The sequence below is a fragment of the Juglans regia genome, chromosome 4 (assembly GCF_001411555.2).
Source record: "Juglans regia cultivar Chandler chromosome 4, Walnut 2.0, whole genome shotgun sequence".
Classification (NCBI taxonomy): Eukaryota; Viridiplantae; Streptophyta; class Magnoliopsida; order Fagales; family Juglandaceae; genus Juglans; species Juglans regia.
In genome coordinates this window covers 29,373,366-29,390,215 of record NC_049904.1, presented here as the reverse complement: position 1 = coordinate 29,390,215, position 16,850 = coordinate 29,373,366, and the positions used below count along the sequence as shown (strand labels likewise).

Below are 16,850 nucleotides of genomic sequence, written 5' to 3'. Positions count from 1 at the left end.
GTACATTGGATAATAATATTATAAAATAAAAATATTTTTATAAAAATAATATTATTTTTATAAGATGTTTTATAAAAATATCTCTCATTTAAAATATAGTTATGTAAAATATTATAAAAAATATTATGTAAAAATATTTTTCTTTAGTAAAAGAGTCAAAACAAATCGGTATAGGGAGCGAGTTTGTTAGGAGTAGCTACTTGGAATTTTATTTAAAAATAAAATTTTATTACATACTGATACGGTCATTTTTATGAATTTTTTATATATTTTATTAATGTGATTGGTCAAAATAATTATTTTATATTAAAAAAAAGATGAAGCCAATGACAATAGTTGAGTGCATAAAGAGTATGTAAAAGTGACTGCACATAAAATTTTTATTAAAAATAATATTATAATTTTGGGATGGTTTTTTGTAACTTATCAAAAAAAATAAAAATTAAGCCTAATGGGATTATAAATTAGAAATGTTAGTTAGATATGAGTTCAGGATGTTTAAGGTTGTGTTTGGATGTTGAAATGAGTTGAGTTGAGTTGAGTTGAGTTAAGATGATAAAATATTGTTAGAATATTATTTTTTAATATTATTATTATTTTAGAATTTGAAAAAGTTGAATTGTTTATTATATTTTATTTGGGATTTGAAAAAATTGTAATGATGAATTGAGATGAGTTTGGTAACCAAACTCACCATAAGTCTGCAAATTTTTTGAAAAAAAATTAGATTCTACTTAAAAAAAAATCTATTACAAGGAGTTTGCTTAACTAAATTTATATAAAATATATTTTTTTAATTTAAAATCTTAGTGTATATCCTTCAATAAAAGTTATATAAAGAAATTTACAATAAATTGATTGATTGATTATAAGAAATCAGGCCCACTCTAATGAGTTTCTGTTGTTATTGTTGTAATTATAGTCCATGAGAATCCTAACATTTGCCTAGCAATGAAGTCAATATTTATTAGATTAAATGAGTGGAGATATAAAGAAAGTTACATCTACCCTTTTAACTTGAGTCCTTTAAAATTATTACAAATCGTTCATTTAAAATCATTCTAAATTGTAAAAACTTATTCCTTTCAAGTAATGTAAGGCCTCAACCTCATTCACAACATTTCATTTTAAATCTGTAATATTTCAATACTGTTTGTAATGAGTTAACGAAAGTTTAAATCCTCAAAGTCAAAGGCAGACTTGAAATTAAAACTTCTTGCAAATCAAATCAAGTAGTCCCGATCACGTGTTCGACACAGGTATGCCTTCACAAGTAACGCAGAATATCAATCAGCCACATGATAACACGTGTAGCTAGAGTTTCAGGATGAACTAGATGATGAGGTGTCAAAGAAAGAGGCCTTAGATCATGGGTGTGTTGTACTTGGGGAGTATTCTGGTACGACAGAAGCTTTATCCATTACAGAAGTGAGGGCTTGGTAGACATTATCTGCAATAACTTGGCATTCTGTCATGTTAATATTGTCACCTTTGCAACAAACGTAAACGAACTCGTTCTTCACTCGGCAGCCCAAGGTTGAAACTTCCGACTTCCTCATCTCAAGCTGAAGGGGATCAATGGCCTGTCTTAGATTAGAGAAAAACTGCGGTCGGTAATCACAGCAGATAGATGCCCTGTAAGACATTATTCCATCTTCTGCTCCATCATCACAAGGCTCGACTCTCACCTCATCAGCATCCATGGGAATGAGAAAACCTTCGCTTGTTTCAACTGCATTCTTCTTCAATTCTTTCACTTGGCTTATTACTTCAGCAAGCAACGCGGCTTTGTCCATCTAATTCAGCAATGAATCTCCATCAGCACTCTAGCTACCTTATAAACCGATTCAAACGATGTATTTCTATAAAACATTGATGTGCAGTATTGAAATGGCCCCTGCAATTATATTTCACAGCTGAAGCTACTGGCAAATACCATACCAGCAACAGACATCATTTTCTTCAACAATCATAGCACCGGATGAAAGTCTGATAGTTAATTCAAATTTACTTCTAGTTGTGGGAAGAAAAGGGCACGGAAAAACAAGCATTAATTAAATTTACCAGGATCATCTTAATGCTAATTCCTTTTTTCATCAAATTCTCGAATCTTTAAAGCTCAACATTAATTTAGGCAAACCAAGAACCCAACAAAAATAGTATAAAATAGCTCTAGATAGACGAAAGAAATGAACAGATCTGTGTCTAGTATTAATTAGCACCATCGCTTATTACGACGACACTCGATTAATTCATTGTGCTGCTATTGTTGATGATGAACAACGCAGAAATATAAATTAATTTACCCTTTCAGTGAAGGGCATCAGGCCACGAAGAGTGGTGAGATGAGCGTTGATTCTCTCCCTTCTCCTCCTCTCTGCCTCACTGTGACTCTTCAAAGCCGCCAAAGCCTTCGCCTCCGACAACCCTTTCTTTCCAACTCTTACCGGAGCTTTCACAAGCTCTCCCTTCTCGCTATCCAAAACTAACGAGTGAGATAGCCCCGATCCGCCAAGCATAACCCCATCAAAACCTTCTACACCGTGAGGAAAAGGGTCAAACAGCCTCTCAAAATGATCAGACTGTAGTGAAGAATTTGGGTTAGAACCATATGAAGAATTGGAGTTATAAGAGTAGGAAGCCATTTGCGTCAAAGTTTCTGATACAAATATTATGAACCAAAGCTAGCTAGTAGATCGTAAACGGGGTGGACGAGCAGTTGGGCAGACCCAAAAATAGCGCTTTACGCCTTGTGAACAAGTTTTCTTGCTTAGAGTGTTCGTCGTCGTGGTCTTCGTCTTCGTTCTTGTGGTGTGTCTGGTCATACGTACATTCCATTAATAGGCTCAAGAACAACGGAGGAAGTGTTTATGGAGGAGAGGATCGGCAAGAAAACATTTTTTTTTCTTGTTTATGGCGTTGAACTGGAGCATTTCGAGGTAACTAGAAGAGGGCAAGTTTTCGATCACCTTCGGGAACCGAGAGTTAGGGATCCAGAGAACTGGGATTTGGATGCAGGTTCGAGCTCGAGAGGATCAGGCGAAACCAATGGCGTTGACACAGATCAGCTAGCTTAGCTTGGAGAAAGCAAGGATGGTTTGCTACGAGGGAGTCACTGGGTTCCATCATGACCGTATTTATAGAAGGAAAATGATATACCTACAACACATTTTACAACACATTGTTGTACAATGTGTTAAATGAAAGGCATTATTATAAAATCATCTTATAAAAATAAGATAATTTTATAATAATGCCCCTCATTTAACACATTGTTGTACAATGTGTTGTAGGTATATCACTACTTTTTATAGAATTGGTTTCCAACTTTATACTTTTTCAATATTGAATTTAATCGTTTTAAATTATTTTACAAAATTCAATTTTGACGAGAGAAAAGATATATTATATTATTTTGTATAATTTTTTTCTATAAAAAGAGTTAATATTAAATTATTTCATATAAAAAAAAATCTCACTAAAGAAAATGTTTTTTTAAATTTTTTTATAATGAGATCTATTTTTCGCAGGAAGAGACTGACATCTTATATATTTAAATCTTGTACAGGTTATTGCTCATACGAATCCTAGCTTCCACGAAAGTATGCAGATAAATTCTAATATATTATTTCTACGTACGTACGACGGGTTTGAATGCAAGGGGAAATAAAACAATTATGGTCCTTGAATTGATGTGCGCATATATATAATGATTCTTTCTTTTCTATTTTTCGTTATAAAGACTTACTTGAAGAACGTACCTAATTTATATTGAAAAATGCTAATATGCTAATTTTGAGTTTGTCTTCTCATTTTGATTGTTTATATATTTAGTTTTTTTAATTTAATAATTTAATAAATAATTTTTAATATATTGACATATTTTTTTATTTTTTAAAAATATTTAAATATATAAAAAAATAAAAAACCGAATTTGTACTAAGCGATGCCAACAGTCATTACTTGCGACATCATGACTCATTTATATTTTATGTTTGAACAAAAATATTTTTTTTTCTAAAATACAACAACGCACGTTGATTCTTGTATCGTTTGTATTACAAAAAATTAGGTTAGTTGATTTTTTTATTTTTTAATACGAATAATGTTACATACAGTCGTGGAATGCACTAATGTTATTCTTTAAAAAATGTGAGATTTATTATTAAAAAAATTTTTTTTTTTTCATTTGAATCCCTTATTTATTAATTTTTTTTAAAGTGACTGTGTAGCGATTATATATTTACGATTGCAACTATCATTACTCATAAATAAATATTATTCCCTATAATTACAGTATTATGCCAATCTAAAGGTCGTTGACATGCATTACAAACAGATTATATATAGATATTCCAAGCATTAGATTATGGATTTTTTATTTTTATTTTTTTGAGGGCATTAGATTAATATGGATTCGGACATTGAGTTTGGAGGGAGAAATGAGTATTGCTAGATATATATTTAATTAGGATATGTATGTTTCACGTATTCTATTTGAAAAAAATAGAATTTATAATTAAAAATTAATTTTTTTAATATAAATTTCATATTTATTTAATTTTATCAAATAAGTATACAGAACTTACATATTTTAAGATTATAAATATTATTTTTTGAGAGGAATTAATGATTTTATTGAAGTCGATATATATGACATGAAACGTTATCGTATTTTCTGCTGCATGTACTCATATCAATACATTTTCCTTCGATATTTACTTTCGAGTAAATTTATTCATAATTATTTTTTTTGTCATTTTCTTATTATTTTATGATATGATATTAAATTATAGATTTACAAATAAAATATAATAAATATACTTCTATCATCTAATGTTACATTATAAAATAATAAAAATTAAAATTATGAATAGTATTACTCTTTACTTTCACAGTTTCACTGCATCCATGAAAACTAATGCTTTCTAATTTTTATTTTCTTTTTATTTTCCTTCTTTCATTTAAAATATTGTTTTGTTTTGAATTTTCCAACCCGAAAGGGACCAAAAGAAAGACGGAAATTGTGAAAGATCCGGCCTGTACGTAAATTAATAAATAATTATATTTCTACATTAATAAAAAAAAATTATTTATTTTAGATTTAAATATTACATAAATTTCTCTTTATTTAAAAAGAATTGTAAAAAAAAAAAAAATTGTATGTATACTTTAAATTAATTTATAAGGCTCGAGGTTTGGTTTGGCAACATGATCGTGATTCGTCATGCACAGGTCACTCATATCGTATTCATATTCCTCCTCTTTATTTTATTTTATGTTTTTACTGTTAAGTTTTTTTCCATGTCTTTTTGTAGCGAATTGACCACTTTCCTTGATTATTTAATTGATATATATATATATATATATTCAATCATGCAACATATATTATATTAAAAATATAATATAAATAATTAAATCTAGATATTTCTATTAATTTAAAATTTTAAAATAAATAATAATTTTATATAACATCAAAATAAAAATCTTAAATTTAAATTTAAATTCTATATTTATTATATTTAATTAAATATTTTATACGTTGATCCACAGAATTTAACAAGCGACGATTTCACAGTTATGATCGATGTTATGTCAAACCATAATGATTGGTTACTGCCCAAATGAATAAATAAAAATAAAAGACAAAAAGATCATAATCATCGTCCACAAAACCTAATCAGTCGTACGAGCATCCTTATTTAAATAAAAAGATGGCACGACCAGAGATCAAGACAACTCCCATCCAATATGGGATGGAAGGTAGTATTAATGGAGATTTAAGGCATGAAATAAAGCGTGCATTTGGCAAAAGACACTTTAGCATTCATTGGTCACTTATCCACATTCTAATTATGCGTATTTGCTATGTTATCTTCATGAAGCATGCTCGATCGAGTGGATGGATCATGGCTATATATTCATGCATGGAACCCACATTCCATGCATACACAAAGCTAGACGTATTTGATGTTATAATTTTTACTTTTTATTTATTTTATATGAGAATTGAGAAAGTTGTAATAATAAGATGAGATAAAATGAAATCATCTATATATTCAAACAGAATCTTAATATCAATTTTTTAAAATTTTAAAATAATAATAATATTAAAAAATAATATTTTATTCAATTCATCTCACTATCTAAACGAGCCATAAGATTTCAATATTTCAATTGTTATTTAAACAACAAGAGCCAAAGAAATGTCTCTCGTGACAAGGCCGGACCAGTCGTACGTATATATATTCGAGCATTTGATCCATCGTACAATATACGAAGAACATTTTTCAATCTACATTTTTAATATTTGTAGGGATTCACGATTGACCTATTAAAGAGAAGATAAGAGGTTTAGATTCAAAACCCACCTCAATTCATCTCGTTTTATTATTATAATTTTTTTAAATTTTTACACAAAATATAATAAACAATTCAATTTTTTTAAATCTCAAAATAACTTTTCTAAATATCCACATAAAATATAATAAATAATTTAATTTTTATTTTATTATTTACAAACCGTCTCAACTAATCTCTAAATCCAAACATTTCTTGAGTTTATATATATATCTAATTACGACGTCAGCAAAACGTCTGCTCCTACGTACACCACCTATATATCTTTTATTCGAATTCGACGTTCCAATTCTAAAGAGAAATAACACATCATGTCTTACGACATTTGTACCGTCCATATAAAACTTTCGGACAATATGATCCCTATGTGAACTATTTTAATGTTTTTTTTAATATATTTTTGTGCAATTGACCATCCAATTCAATTAATTAATTGAAAGGATCTCGATTAAGTATATTATAAACAAAAAGATTTCATTAAGTTTTTTATTTTTACGTGATAGTAACCTTTTAAGAGAAATGTTAAAAGTATATGATTTGATTAATATAATCTCTATCTTTTAAAAGGGAGTTATGGAGTTCGAAACTCCTCTCTACCCCTAACTCAAAAAAATAAAAAATAAAAAACTAGTGAGAGTGGTATGTTTGCATGCGTTGTGGTGTTTTGCTAAACTTTTTTGTTTGATTTTATTTCAAAAGATGGATAAGAAAGAAAATAGAATAAAACTTGTATATAAATAATTGGGACTGGGTACGTTTGGATAGTGAGAAGTGTTGAGAGAATATTTATGAATAGTAATGAAAAAGTAATAATAAAATATTGAATAGTAGTAAAAAATAGGTGAAAAATAATGAATAATAGAAAAGTAGATAAAAAGTAATAATAAATTAAAGAATAGTATACTCTCACTTGCCAAACATACCCACATTGAATTTCAAGACCAAACAGTCTTAGAACTCAGAAGTCAAAGGACCCTCGATGGTCAAGTTATAATATTTCTGAATTTGAGTTTTTTTTTTGTTTTTTTTTTTTTTAACAACAAAATTGGATTATATATGGAGACTCAAATTTTTTATTTTTATTTTTATAAGATATAGAGACTCGATCCTTGAATGGTACACTACCCTTCATGAAAGAGCTAGCTAGCTAGCGAGGCAATGCCATTAGATTACAATATCATTAGCGGATATGAAGTTTTTATGATTCTATTAATCCTTTTTATCTCATGCTTAACTTAATACAACTATTAAACATGTAGGTTAACTATACTAACAAGGAGAATTAAAAAAATAATGTTATATACAGTTGTAAATAGTGTAAACGTCGTATAATCGTTTTAAAAATAAATAGAGTCTATTATTAAAAAATTAATTTTTTTTTATGTGGATCCTGTATTTATTTATTTATTTTAAATAATTACGCGATATTTACGTATTCACAACTGTAATTATTATTTTTTATTATTAAACGATTGCTTATTTCTCCAAAAGAAGTTATTCATGTCAAGCTTCAACGTGGTCTTCTTAAATCAATCATTAATTTTTCTAAATATTTTAAGAATGATTTCAACAAACCAACTCTTAAAACATTAAATATCCTACAGGAAAGTTGCTTTTCTTGACTCATGATGTTGAAGAGTTTATGTTTTTTTTTTTCTTTTTTAATTCAAAAAATGATAATACGATCGTGAATGTATAAATACCGTACAATCACTTGAAAAAAATTAATAAATACGAAACTTACATAAAAAAAATTAATTTTTTACTAACAGATCTCACACTTTTTTAAAACGACTGCATATCATTTACGCATTTCACGATTATACGTAATATTATTAAAAGGTAAATACACAAAAGGGATATTGCTCGTTCTAGATTTTAGAGTTTGGAAAAGAAAAAAAACGTTGAGAATTTTATTTTCTGAATTTATGTTAAGTCTACATCTATAAATATTATTACAGAAAATAAATTATAAATATTATTACAGAAAATAAATTATAAAGTACATGAAAAATATATATTAAGGACAAACGATTGTGATAATCAAATTCATCTGAAAATTATTAAAGAATAAAGCATTATTTTGGGATTGATAAGCATGTAGCATAAGCATCATAAAATTTTGAGTAATTTTAAGTATAATCGTAGAGTGTATCAGTGTCGTGTAATTATTTTGGAAAAGAGTAAATTTTATTATTAAAAAAATAATTTTTTATGTGAATATTGTATTTATTTATTTTTTTAAAAAAAATTTTGAAATACTTGCATACTTCAAAATTGTAAATATTATTTTTTAAAAATTTTAATAAAGAAATGTATAATACTATAATAGCGTAGAGAGCGAGCCCAGCCAGGGTCAAATCTTTTGGATTAATCGTAGGCCGATTCGGCCCAATATTCTAATTCTACTTTAATTTCTGGAAAATATTATTTTATCCAAGCCCAAGCCCAGCCCAGGGTCAAATGAGTGGGCGGGTCTGTGGGCCTCGTCTCCTTTTCCTAGTGAAATTCTCTTTTTTCTTGAAAGTTTTATTATTTTAAACCCTCTGCATTGGTGTGTGCAGCCTTGCAACAGAAAACATCTCGAAAAAGATTCATTGAGATTAAGGTACTTGTGGCTCTTCTTTCTTTTCCTGTTTACGAGGGTGTCTTTGCGTGTTTCTAATTTTTTTTTTTTTTTTGGCTTGTTTCTCTCTTTTGGATCTGCAATATCTGTTGCTGCTAGTGCGTAACCCTTTATCTTGGAATATAAGGCAGATCCATTAATTGCTGCTTGCTTGTTTAGTGGAAATCGTAGGCGCTATGATCTTCACTGACCAGTGGCTGCTCCCACTGTTACCGATGGAAGAGGGGGTACTGTTATGAACCCTTAAGGTACAACTCACCCTTGAAAACTGGCTTATAAGGAAAGGGTACATAGGGACTTATCAACCACTAATCAATCCCATATTTAGACGATGTGGGATCGTAACAACGAGCATGTTTGCAGCCGATGTCCACAGCGATCCCGGCGCTCACACGGACTGGCTATGCGCTAGGTCTTTCCTACCCCTGAACGAACATTGTCACACTGGCATCCCCCCTCGTGCTGCACGATTGCCACTGTGCTAACATAGACTGCATACATGAGGTGGCTCTGATACCATTTATTATGAATCCACTAGGTAGAACTCACCCTTGAAAACCGACTTACAAGGAATGGGTGCCTAGAGACTTATAAACCACCAATCAATCTCATACTTAGCCAATGTGGTATCGTAACATGTAGTGATTCAAGGAAGGCTTCATTTGTATTGTGAATTCCTTGAACCGCGGGATTCTTTGCCCCGGAAACCTGGTGCCAATAAATAAATAAAGTCCTCGTGCAAGTTGTGACAAGTTTACTTCTTTTTGGGTACATCGGTTTGAAGTGGTTCTATTTACAAACTAGGTTTTATAGGAAGTATTGCAGCAGTCAAGAATTTCAAATCGGGGAAATAATATCCAACCATGGTATAAGACAAGAATGACACTTGTGAAGAAAATGAAATCTCCTTGTATTTGTAGCGTATGGCGTGTTTTCATGTAAGGACAGGGAAAAGGACTAAATTACTTGTGTCATATTGAATAAGCCTTTGCAGTAGATGATTTTATGGGAGTACCAAAATAAGCAATGTGAGAACAAGTGTTTTGTTGCAAAGAGGTCATTTTTATATCCTCAAACTTGGCCATAAACCATTTTAACATTGTTGTTTGAGCATAAGAGAGAACGTGGGAATATTTGATACTTTTTTTACCTTAGTCTTAGGTATCTCATCATATATTTGGGGCATGTCTGGCCTTATGGTAAGGTTCACATCTAAGCTTAAAGATGTCCATCATTCTTGAGTATTCTAAAGGCACCCAGGACATTAGCTTCTGACTGCATACTGCATGAGGATTGATTTCATTGGAGGATGAAACACATAAATATTTCTTGTTGAGAGATGAAGCCTATACCATGCTCCATCTAGCAGCTACCTTGTTCACGGTGTGGAATCCCAGAAGGCTGAGAGTTCAAGGTGCTTTATGGATTGGAGCTCCTTTTTACGACAGATGTTTTCCAGGTTCAATGGAAATAGAATGGTGCTGGGAGAAAAGTCAATCCCATTAAGGCGATTATAATTTCTAACTACTTTCATGCATGCTTCTTTTGTTAAAGGAGAGTGTAGGTGGCTAACTGATAAGGGAAAATTATTGAAAATAGTTAGCTATACGCAATGAATGCCACAAACATACCGAGAAGAAGATTCACCAGCGGATGTTAGGTATTGACCCACACCCAATTTCAATTGACAAGATCAAGGTTATGGATTACACAGAAGTAGTCAATCGTAGCATTGGTATGGTGGGGGAGAGGGGGGGGCAGGAGTTGCATTTCTAAGGGAAGCGAGGATGCAATGGATTGTGCACTATATGCCATGTTTCATAAGCAATTGCTTCTGAGGTTGAGTTTTTTATCTGCATTATTCTCTCTGTCTTTACTTTTTATTGTCACTTTTCAAAGTACACATCCTTCTTTGTCTCTGTGATAGTTTATCCGTGGGACTAAATTACCTATCAAATAATATATACAAATACCTATAAAAAAAAAATAGCTCTATTCATGGGACTGAATCTGTGTTATCCATTGTACCTACTTGAGAAGAAGTGATTTTGAGAACATACAAGACTCACCTTGAAATTTCAATGAATTGAGTTCTGTTATCTCGTAGTGAATAAATTTAATCAGTTGGAATCTTTCTTTTCCTTTGTACTTTTTTATGTGTTAAACCCCTGAATTATGTATGATTTTAATCGTAAATACGTGTGCCAAGTCAGAGCACCAAGTAAGAATTAAGCATTTGTTCTTGTTCTATCATGTCTATTATTTTTATTTCACTGCTCTTATGATACGGTCTAAAAACATTGATACATATTTGGAATAGTTTTCTTAGCAAGTTCTCTCTCTCTCTCTCTCTCTCTCTCTCTCTCTCTCTCTCTCTCTCTCCCTCTCCAAATTGGCAGTGTATAGAGCAAAAGGAAAGTCTCTGAAGCATTTGCAAATGGCTGCAGCTGGTAACTCTGATTTGGAACCCATCCAACAACCTCAACTAACATCTGATAAGAATATGCCAGTGGCAGACGCGGATATCTCCAATCTGGAAGCCATTCAAAAACCTGAAGTTATATACCGCTGTAAGAAATGTCGGAGAATTGTTGCTGCACAGGAGAACTTAGTTCCTCACAATCGTGGCAAGGGAGAATCATGCTTCAAGTGGCAAAAGAGAAGCGGTGATGCCTGGAGAAAGAAAAAGGAACCTATTGAGTGCACATCCATTTTTGTGGAGCCCATGAAGTGGATGGAAGCAGGTGAGTTTACACATTTGTCTCTTTTTGCCATATACGTTCCTTCATAAAATGCTAAAGCTTGGCTTTTGAACTGGCCAGTGCAAGATGGTTATGTGGAAGAGAGACTCCACTGCATTGGCTGCAAAGCACGCTTGGGTTACTTCAACTGGGCAGGCATGCAGTGCAGCTGTGGAGCTTGGGTTAATCCTGCGTTTCAGCTGCACAAAAGCAGATTAGTTGAGTGCCCTATATGAGGAGAGCGACTCTTATTGCTTTTTGAGTAGTCGGAAGTTCTAGTAATTATGCAAGCAAGAGAGTTTAAACTTTCTGTTTTATAGATGGTTGTAAATAGTTTATAGAAGTTGTTTTGTTATGGTTCCTAGAGAGTTTAAACTCTCTGTCTGGATGACTGATGTAGATGTTCAAAATGGGCCTACCCTTACTGAATGCTAGCCACTTGATTGGAATTATGCTGCAGCTGGTTATTAAGAACCTTTTATCAATCTTCTCCATCTTAAATGAGTTGATGCCTTATAATATAGCCTAGTTATTACACAACAAATTTATGTGGCATTGCTCGTATAACTACTCTCTTCTTTTTCATCAGTATTGGAAATATTTTGTTATTATATAGAAATTATGCCTTTATGGTTTCTCTTGAATGTGCTTGCATCTCATGCACAGAAACATAAAGTTTCAAGAAATCGGTAGAAACTTGCTTTGGGGTCCTAATGTCAGGTCCGGTAAGCCTATTATTGAGCTCAATTTTGAAAAAATGGGGATGTGCTGGAGCCCTTCTGTGGTGGCCCCACCTCTCCATGTCAGGGCCCTTTGGACCCGCCCTTATAGAGTAAATTTCGGTCTCATGCACAGTACATTCAAAAGTTTTTCTACACAGAATTGATTAAATTACTGACTTTTTATTAGGAGATGTAGCTTCAAATGATTGTTTGTACCTATAAAGTGTTAAACTTTGAACTTTGAAGGGAGTGATACCCCAAAACAAAGCTAAACTTACCATGAGTTTGAGTTAATTGCAAAAAATTTCGATCCCTACGATTAAAATAACTAAAATTGGAAACATGTAGAGCATTTTTTTTACATTTTTTTATTGGAGTAAATACTTAAATAGCCATATGGCTTGTGACTACAAATGTTTATACTCCAATTTAAAACTTTTCATTTTATTTTCAACCGTATCATTTGAGTCATTCTTAGGCTGTGTTTACTTGTTGGAGTGAGCCCAACTTATCCCAAACTATTACTTTTTTAATTTTCTATAAAAAAAGTTAAAACTCATTTCAACCTACTTCATACATTCAAACACATATCAACTTATTTACATTTTAAATAATCTTAATATGATCTACAAAATATTACTATTTACAGATCAATTCAGATAATTTGAAATCACCTTAGCATCCAAACATAGTCATATACCATTCAAATGACACATGACACCCATTTGTTTTTAAATTTGGTTCGTGATCATTTCAATTTAAGAATAAAAAATATTTCGGTATTAATACATTTCGGTGTAACGTTTCAAGATTACCTATGTGTAAATTGATAATTAATAAAAGAAATACATTTATCTATATGTAAGTGTGTATCATTATGATTTGTGTGTATATATGGAAGAATTAAAAATTTCTAAAATGAATATATATTAAAAAAATTATAAAAAATGTAGAGATATTGATATTAAAAGATAATATTAAAGAAATCACAAACTTTAGTTAAGACACAAGAAAAAAAAAGAGTGATAAATTATTAAAAATAATGAGATTTAAAAAAAAAATTAAAATGAGGGGATATATTTAAAGTTATAAAAAATCTAAATTATATAAATGATTTTAAAATTACATGAATAAAATCTAAATTTGAAATTTACGAAAATGTAATCCAGACTAAAGAAAATTACAAATTGGTCATTAAAACCAAAATGAAACAGAATTCAAAACTGTGGCTATCAAAAGATTCAAAATTAAAGGATTAAAACTAATTTGTTAAAGCTACATAGGCAATTTTGTTAATTATTTATTTTAATAATAATTTTATATAAAAAAAACTTACATTATATCGTTATATAATTTAATTTAATTAAAAGGTAAGTTATAAAATTTGATTAGTTCAATATGAAAAGATTTTAATAGATAAATGAGAATAAGTTGGTTTTTAGGTTAATTACACTCGCCGACTCGCAGCGAAGCGTTTTTAAAGCTTTACGCTACTTCTCCACAGGAGGGTTTCAAACAGAGAGAAGAACTCCCGATCAAAGAATTCTGGTTAGATCCCAGGTTTTCGCCGCATCAAATACGGATGCACAATGTCCAGCGGCTGCACCAGTTGCCGCAGCAAGTCCCTCGTCCGCGACGACATCACGGGGAGCCTGGTATGTTCCGCTTGCGGCCTCGTCCAGGAGTTCGACAACTTCGATGCCCAGCTCGGTGGCCTCAATGGCCCCCAAGGCACCTTCGTTCGCGTCGGCACCGCAGGTACGGGCACCCTTAAAAATTACAAGGAAACGAAAGTCTACGCGGCCCAAACCCTAATCGAAAACATCACGTTTAGCATAGGTTTGTCTAGTTCCAAATCCAACGACGTCAAAACAATGATTGCCACGATCACTGAGAACGAATTCGGCCAAGGCGATTGGTTCCCTATTCTAATCGGCGCTTGCGCCTATGTCGTGATGCGGAAAGATAACAAATTGTTACCGATTGCCGAGGTGGCGTCGATTATTGGTTGTGATATTTTTGAATTAGGTAGAATGGTTTCGCGTGTGGTCGATTTCTTGGACCTGAAAGGGCCCGAGGAGTTTCCGGAATTCGACATCGTGGCCTCTTTCGAGCGGACAGTGAGGAATAGCCCGAGGTTTACGGGAGTGGGGAGGGATAAGGTGGCAACAATGCTCAAGCAGGGGATATTTCTCATTCAGTGTGCTGTGAAGTGGTTCTTAACGACAGGGCGGAGGCCGCTTCCAGTGGTGGCTGCAGTGCTGGTTCTCGTGGCAGAGTTGAATGGGGTGGATGTGCGGATTGATGATGTGGCCAAGGAGGTTCACGCCACGGTTTCAACGTGTAGGTTGAGGTATAGGGAACTTTTGGAGTCACTAGTGAAGGTGGCCCAAGTGTTGCCTTGGGGGAAGGATGTCACGCTCAAGAACGTGGTTAAGAATGCACCTTTTGTGATTCAATACATGGAGAGGAAATCAATGGAGAAGCCTGTTGAGACGAGGAAGACAAAGGGAGTAGAAGGTGTTGGTGTTGATTTGAGAGATGTGGTTAGCCAATGTTTAAGGAAAGATGTCGAATATGGGACTGATCTGAGAAGTGTGGAGAATGACTCTCAGTATTTTGAAGTTGAAAAGAATAGTGGATATGCTAGATCCAGGGATGATGATTTAGAGAGGATGAATATTTCGCATGAATGTTTGTCCCTGATGTACACGGAGTTTTTAAATGAGACGAGTCATACAAAGTCCATTGAAGGGGATGTTGAGGTTCGGACAAAGAAAACGAGGAGAGGGTTTGAGCCTCGTCCGTGTAGGGATTGGTGGAATGGAAAATCAGAGCTGACCAAAAAGCTTTTACTCAAGCAAATATTGGAGAAAGATGTAGGTTTGGATGCTCTTCCCCCATCCTTTGTTAGTGGTTGCAGGGCTTATAAGAGGAGGAAAAAAAGAATTGATGCTGCTAAATGGAGAGTTAATAGAGTTTTGCATCCATCAAGAACTGATTTAGTTGACAGCGGTGATATATACTCTTCGGAAGATGTAGATGATGGGAAGAGGAGAAAGCGAAGAAGAATATATGATATTGATTGGGAAGATTTTATTATTGAAACTCTCCTTCTGCATGGAGTGAATGAGGAGGAAATTGAGAAGGGGCATTACAATACCTTGCTTGACCTACATGTTTTTAACGGTGGAATTGTGCCACAGATTCCATCAAGGAAGGAATAGTAGTTGGAATGTACTTGCTCGCCTTTGCAACTTCGTGATCAAAGAGGTGGTTTTCAGCGGATCTTTTGTTCGAACTGCTGCTGCTGGAAGAAACTAAATACTTTTTGTAGTATTACATTTTGTAAATGCATATTCATTTACGGATAATTTTCCCCCCCGAGCTGTGTTTATATGTACACGTTCTCCCAATGTGTCCATTTTTGGGCTTGAAGGTCCTTTTTTTTTTTCTCGTTAAATTTCCTCTTTTGGTTTTTTTTGTTTTCTCAAATATTTTTCCATCCTGTCGCATCTCTTTATCAACGATGTAACTATATGTTTTTGGACTGGACAATGGTAATATACTAATTTATGTGAGGGCTTTATTCCTTAGTCTTGTTTATTCTCTAACTCCCCCCCCTCTCTCCCCTTAGACAGATACTTTTTCTTTGATAAGAAGTCATTTTATCAAGAAGAGGCAAATGCTTCAGTGCTATGGAAGAAGAGGTACTCTTAGAACATAGATTTGTTATTCTGCTCAGGTCGCCATTAATTAGAGCTTGAACTGGTACTTGGAGTGACTGTGACAGAGGCTTAGATGGAATGGATATTGATACTTCTCCTATTGTTGAACTGCTCCTGGAGTTTCAATTTTCTCATAGATGCTCATGATTCTTTTGACTGCATATGGCAATGTGCTCACAAAATAATTGTATGAATATCATTATCTATTAATTTACAGTGATCTTTTGTTGTAAATCCTAGTTAGGTATTACTCATGTATACCTCCTATGTACTTGTTTATGCCAATTATTATGAATAAAAAGAAAATTCTATACACCATACTATCATTCTACTTTCATCCCATTAAGTAAGATGTGACATTTATCATCATTAAATGATCATTTATTGCATGTTTTTTTATCATCTAATGGTGATAAATGTGACACATACTACTTAGTATGATAAAAATAGGATGAGAGTATGAAGTAATAAAACTTCTTAGATTACATTCAGCAGTGACCCCTTATAATTTATCAATGTATTGTTCCATATATAGGCTCAATCATAGTCCAGTACTGAAGATTTTTCATGAAGAGTAAGAATTTAGAAAGCAGATTGATAAATTGCTTGAGATGGCTACAGAACTGGAACTACAAGGTTTGTACCTCCATGCTTGCAAGATGAAATTCATTTA

The 16,850-nt window shown here is 32.5% G+C and overlaps 3 protein-coding genes across 4 annotated transcripts; 2 read left to right on the top strand and 1 right to left on the bottom strand.

Moving 5' to 3' along the window:
- Positions 1 to 1,244: 1,244 nt before the first annotated feature.
- LOC108998403 (transcription factor bHLH30-like) lies at positions 1,245 to 3,078 on the bottom strand. The gene is made up of 2 exons (XM_018974949.2): positions 2,307 to 3,078; positions 1,245 to 1,796 (listed from the first exon to the last, which is right to left on the bottom strand). Exons 1-2 carry the CDS (start codon positions 2,643 to 2,645, stop codon positions 1,368 to 1,370), a joined length of 768 nt encoding a protein of 255 aa, XP_018830494.1. The 5' UTR covers positions 2,646 to 3,078; the 3' UTR covers positions 1,245 to 1,367.
- Positions 3,079 to 8,887: 5,809 nt separating this feature from the next.
- LOC108998368 (probable inactive dual specificity protein phosphatase-like At4g18593) lies at positions 8,888 to 12,230 on the top strand. 2 transcript variants are annotated; one of them, XM_018974909.2, is made up of 3 exons: positions 8,888 to 8,968; positions 11,386 to 11,730; positions 11,809 to 12,230. In XM_018974909.2, the coding sequence occupies exons 2-3, from the start codon at positions 11,424 to 11,426 to the stop codon at positions 11,961 to 11,963; spliced, it is 462 nt and encodes a 153-aa protein (XP_018830454.1). In that variant the 5' UTR covers positions 8,888 to 8,968; positions 11,386 to 11,423; the 3' UTR covers positions 11,964 to 12,230. The 2 variants fall into 2 exon arrangements, with proteins under 2 accessions (XP_018830454.1, XP_035545203.1); XM_035689310.1 differs by lacking the exon at positions 8,888 to 8,968 and adding an exon at positions 10,755 to 10,825.
- Positions 12,231 to 13,895: 1,665 nt separating this feature from the next.
- LOC108998413 (plant-specific TFIIB-related protein PTF2) lies at positions 13,896 to 16,055 on the top strand. Its single transcript, XM_018974964.2, has one exon. The coding sequence runs from the start codon at positions 14,039 to 14,041 to the stop codon at positions 15,674 to 15,676; it is 1,638 nt and encodes a 545-aa protein (XP_018830509.1). The 5' UTR covers positions 13,896 to 14,038; the 3' UTR covers positions 15,677 to 16,055.
- Positions 16,056 to 16,850: the final 795 nt, after the last annotated feature.